The sequence below is a fragment of the Octodon degus genome, unplaced genomic scaffold (assembly GCF_000260255.1).
Source record: "Octodon degus isolate 3935 unplaced genomic scaffold, OctDeg1.0 scaffold00022, whole genome shotgun sequence".
Classification (NCBI taxonomy): Eukaryota; Metazoa; Chordata; class Mammalia; order Rodentia; family Octodontidae; genus Octodon; species Octodon degus.
Genome location: NW_004524598.1, coordinates 8,376,211 through 8,380,505, shown reverse-complemented (window position 1 = coordinate 8,380,505; position 4,295 = coordinate 8,376,211). Strand labels below are relative to the sequence as shown.

The 4,295-nt window shown below is 40.2% G+C and overlaps 2 protein-coding genes across 2 annotated transcripts; both read left to right on the top strand.

Moving 5' to 3' along the window:
- The first annotated feature begins 471 nt into the window (after positions 1–471).
- Positions 472–1,360, top strand: LOC101580301 (thiopurine S-methyltransferase-like). Its single transcript, XM_012514032.2, has one exon. It carries the CDS (start codon positions 524–526, stop codon positions 1,256–1,258), a length of 735 nt encoding a protein of 244 aa, XP_012369486.1. The 5' UTR covers positions 472–523; the 3' UTR covers positions 1,259–1,360.
- Positions 1,361–2,387: 1,027 nt separating this feature from the next.
- Positions 2,388–3,845, top strand: Gja10 (gap junction protein alpha 10). The gene has a single exon (XM_004649000.2). The coding sequence runs from the start codon at positions 2,388–2,390 to the stop codon at positions 3,843–3,845; it is 1,458 nt and encodes a 485-aa protein (XP_004649057.2).
- The last annotated feature ends 450 nt before the right edge of the window (positions 3,846–4,295 follow it).

The following is a 4,295-nucleotide window of genomic DNA, read 5'->3' as shown; positions in this document are numbered from 1 at the left end:
TTTCTTTTGCTTGCTTGCTTTCTTTCTTTCTTTCTTTCTTTTTTTTTTTCGGAACCAGGGATTGAACTCAGGCCCTTGTGCTTGCCAGGCAAGTGCTTAGTCTACTGAGCCATCTCCCCGGCCCCTTGTTATTGTTTCTGTGTCTGCCCAATCTTTACTGTTATCCTGATCTGAGCCAATTCCTTAGGGCTTCCTTGGCAGAATTACTTATTTATATTTTATATTACTTTAAAAGCCATAAATAATATATCATGAGGCTCTACTTTGCTTCTCCTATAGGTAGTTATTTCGCTGATACAATCAAGGAGCCACAGTTTAAACAGAGAAGATATTTCATTTCAATTAGCTATTATATATTGATACTTTCTCTCTAGGAAGATGAAGATGCTATAAAAAGTTGCCATCTGGTAAGGGCCCATGAAGCACAAACATTACAAAACTCATCTAGGGCAGTGGCTGGAAGTGGGGCGATCGGCGAGACATTGGAGGTTTCTGCCTGTAAGACAGCAGTATCTGCAAAGCCATGAATGAGTCAAGGACTTCCCTCGATACTGAAGAGTACCCTGACGGCGAGGCACAGAAGAGTCATGTCATGACCCTGGAAGAGTGGCAAGACAAGTGGGTGAAGCGCGACATTGGATTTCATCAAGCAGAAGGACATCAGCTATTAAAGAAGCATTTGAACACATTCCTTCAAGGCAAGAGAGGACTGAGAGTGTTTTTTCCTCTTTGTGGGAAAGCAGTGGAGATGAAGTGGTTCGCAGACCTGGGACACACTGTAGCTGGTGTCGAAATCAGTGAACTTGGGATACGCGAGTTTTTTACGGAGCAGAAACTTTCTTACTCAGAAGAACCGATCCCTGAAATTCCTGGAGCAAAAGTATTTAAGAGTTCTTCAGGGAACATCTCACTGTACTGCTGCAGCATTTTCGATCTTCCCAGAGCAAATATTGGTAAATTTGACAGGATCTGGGACCGAGGAGCATTAGTCGCTGTGAACCCCAGTGACCGTGGACGCTACACTGATGCGGTGCTGTCCCTACTGAGAAGAGGGTTTCTCTACCTCTTGTCTGTTTTCTCTTACGATCCAACCAAACACAGAGGCCCACCATTTTATGTTCCAGATTCTGAAATTCAAACACTCTTTGGTACAAGGTGCAATATCCGTTGCCTTGAAAAGGTTGATGATATTGAAAGACAGAACAGAATGAGAGTTGACTACTGTTTTGAAAAATTATATCTACTGACAGAAAAGTAGACAGATGATGGGTCAATAAAATCAAGTAACATCAATATGTTCTTACATTTCTGAGCAATTGAAAATCATGCTAAGGCTTGAAAATACGACGGGTGATTTTTTTTTTTAAAGTTCTTATGAATCATAAATCTTTGCTGAAAAATATATGTAACTTTTTAGAAGAAAACACATGATAACGTGTTAAAGTAGATCTTTGGAGAGAATTTCATGGTTCTGTCTTAACTAACCAAATGCAGGAATTTTTATGGTCCTTATATTTCTTATATAATTAAAAAATTAAAGAAAAAGTGTATTTATCTTGAAACAGAAGAAAACAAAAGCTGAGTTTTATATGAAATTTAGAATCACTGAAAAAAAAATGTAACACTTTGATAGGGTCAAGGTAGCCGGAAACACTGTGACAAGGACCGGCTTTTGCTATAGACTTTGATCTTGTACGCAGATCCCAGCACCCGTTTACACGTTTTCTCCATACGCATTTTTATATGTAACTGAATAAGGAAGTGTACAAATTCTAATCAAACTAGCCTATATAGAACAAAATGTTTTCCTTGAACTGTAGAATAAAGCTATCCCAAGTTGAGCGTGAAAAAAAACAAAACAAAACAAAACAAAAAAACAAAAACAAACAAACAAAAAAAAAAACTCATCTAAACACAGTGCCAGATGAATGGTTGTAAGAACTTAGGAAAGGAAAAATAACTAACTTGGGGTGGTTAGGGGAAAATTCCTGAGGAGTTGAGATTTATTTAAGATCATATTAGATGTATGGTAAAGTGCATTTCCTATAAGTTGAAAAATAAACAAAACTGTGGAATGAGATCACATTGTGAAAGTATAAAGACTGTGTTAATGAATCAGTTCCTGCCTGGAATGACAGGCAACAGTGAGAGAGACTAGAAGAGGGTAAGAAGTAAACACATCAGTTTTTTTTTAAACTGATATTCCTTGGACACATCTTATTTCATTCACCATGGATCAGAAATGTTAGGGCTGGAAACCCTTGATAATTTTGCTGAAAAAAAATCCCTACTATGTTTATAAGTATGTTTTCTTATTCTTGTACATTATGTCCATATGTATATTAACTTCAGTGCTTTCTGTATATTTCAGGCATTAATTTCTAACCATGGGTGACTGGAACTTATTGGGTGGCATTCTAGAGGAAGTTCACTCCTACTCAACCATCGTGGGGAAAATCTGGCTGACCATCCTCTTCATCTTCCGAATGTTGGTACTTGGTGTGGCTGCCGAGGATGTCTGGGATGATGAACAGTCAGCATTTGCCTGCAACACTCAGCAACCAGGTTGCAACAACATCTGCTATGATGATGCTTTCCCTATCTCTTTGATCAGATTCTGGGTTTTACAGATCATCTTTGTGTCATCTCCTTCTCTGGTGTACATGGGTCATGCCCTTTACAGACTCAGAGACTTTGAGAAAGAGAGACAGAGGAAAAAGTCACACTTCAGAGCCCAGATGGAGAATCCAGAGCTTGACTTGGAGGAGCAACAAAGGATAGATAGGGAACTGAGGAGGTTGGAGGAGCAGAAGAGGATCCATAAAGTCCCTTTGAAAGGATGTCTGCTGCGTACATACGTTTTACACATTTTGACCAGATCTGTGCTAGAAGTGGGGTTTATGATAGGCCAATATATTCTGTATGGGTTTCAGATACAACCCCTTTACAAATGCACCCAACCTCCTTGCCCCAATGCAGTGGATTGTTTTGTATCTAGACCCACAGAGAAGACCATTTTCATGCTCTTTATGTACAGCATTGCAGCCATCTCCTTGTTACTTAATATACTGGAAATATTCCATCTGGGCATCAGAAAAATCATGAGGGCACTTTATGATCAATCCAGCAGTGGGGACATTGAGAATGAAAGAGGTCCTCTTTTCCATTTGAAGTCTTCAGGGACCCAGCAGTGTACGATTTGCTCTTCCTTACCTGAAAGAACTTCTTTACTTCTAGCCAACAACTACCAACATCAGGTCACCCACGTCAATGTTCCAAAGTCTAAAACCATGTGGCATATCCCACAGCCCAGGCAACTTGAGGTTGATTTTTCCTATAGCAAAAAAGAATGGCCTGAGATGGATCAGCACAGCGGACAGCTCCAGTTCCACAGCCCAAGCCTCCAGAATGGCAATGCCAACATTCAGCACCCGGGACAGCAACCAAACAATTCCTCCTCTGGTCTACAGAACGGAAAGACGGTAATGGCCTCTAGAAACTGTCCATCCTATAAATTAGGAACGTGCGAACAATCCCCGGACTTGGCACCCTCAGGTGAACCTGTCACCGATTTGCACCGTCACTGCAGAGACAGTGATGGCAGTGTGAGAGAGAGTGGGGTCTGGATAGAAAGATCTTACCCAGGCAGTCGCAAGGCTAGTTTTCTTTCCAGATGGGTGTCTGAGAAGGGACAGCTGCACAGTGACTCAAGAAGCTCTACTTCTCTGAATAGCTCTTGCGTGGACTTGCCGCACCGGGAAAACAGCCCCTCCCCTATGCCCTCATCCACTGGACACAGAACATCAATGGTAAGAAAGACAGACAGCCATACCGACACAGAATGATCACATTCGCCCACTCTGGCTACCTTTTGCCTTTCTTTTCTTTCCGGAGTGTATATATACATGTGTTACTAGAGATAAAAATGTCAAAGGAAGCTAACTGATGAAAAGATAACTTCATTCATTCAATAATTTCATACATTTTAACTTAATAAAACATGTAGATATTTACTTTATACCAATTACTCTTGTAAACATTGAATGTACAAATAGATAAATACTGTCTCTTCCATCAAAGGGCTCAAATTATAAATGGGAAAGTTAGACAGATGTATATATAGGTGTGACCAACAGTAAGGTGCTATGTTATTGGGAGCAGGTGGGCTCAAAAGGTATAGATGGGTCACAGAAACATTTTAAATTGAAGTTACTTTGAATTGAATCTTGAAAGATGTGCTGAGTTTCTCCAGAACTAGGAGAACTGAGCATAACCTTAGCAGAAAAAAAATCACA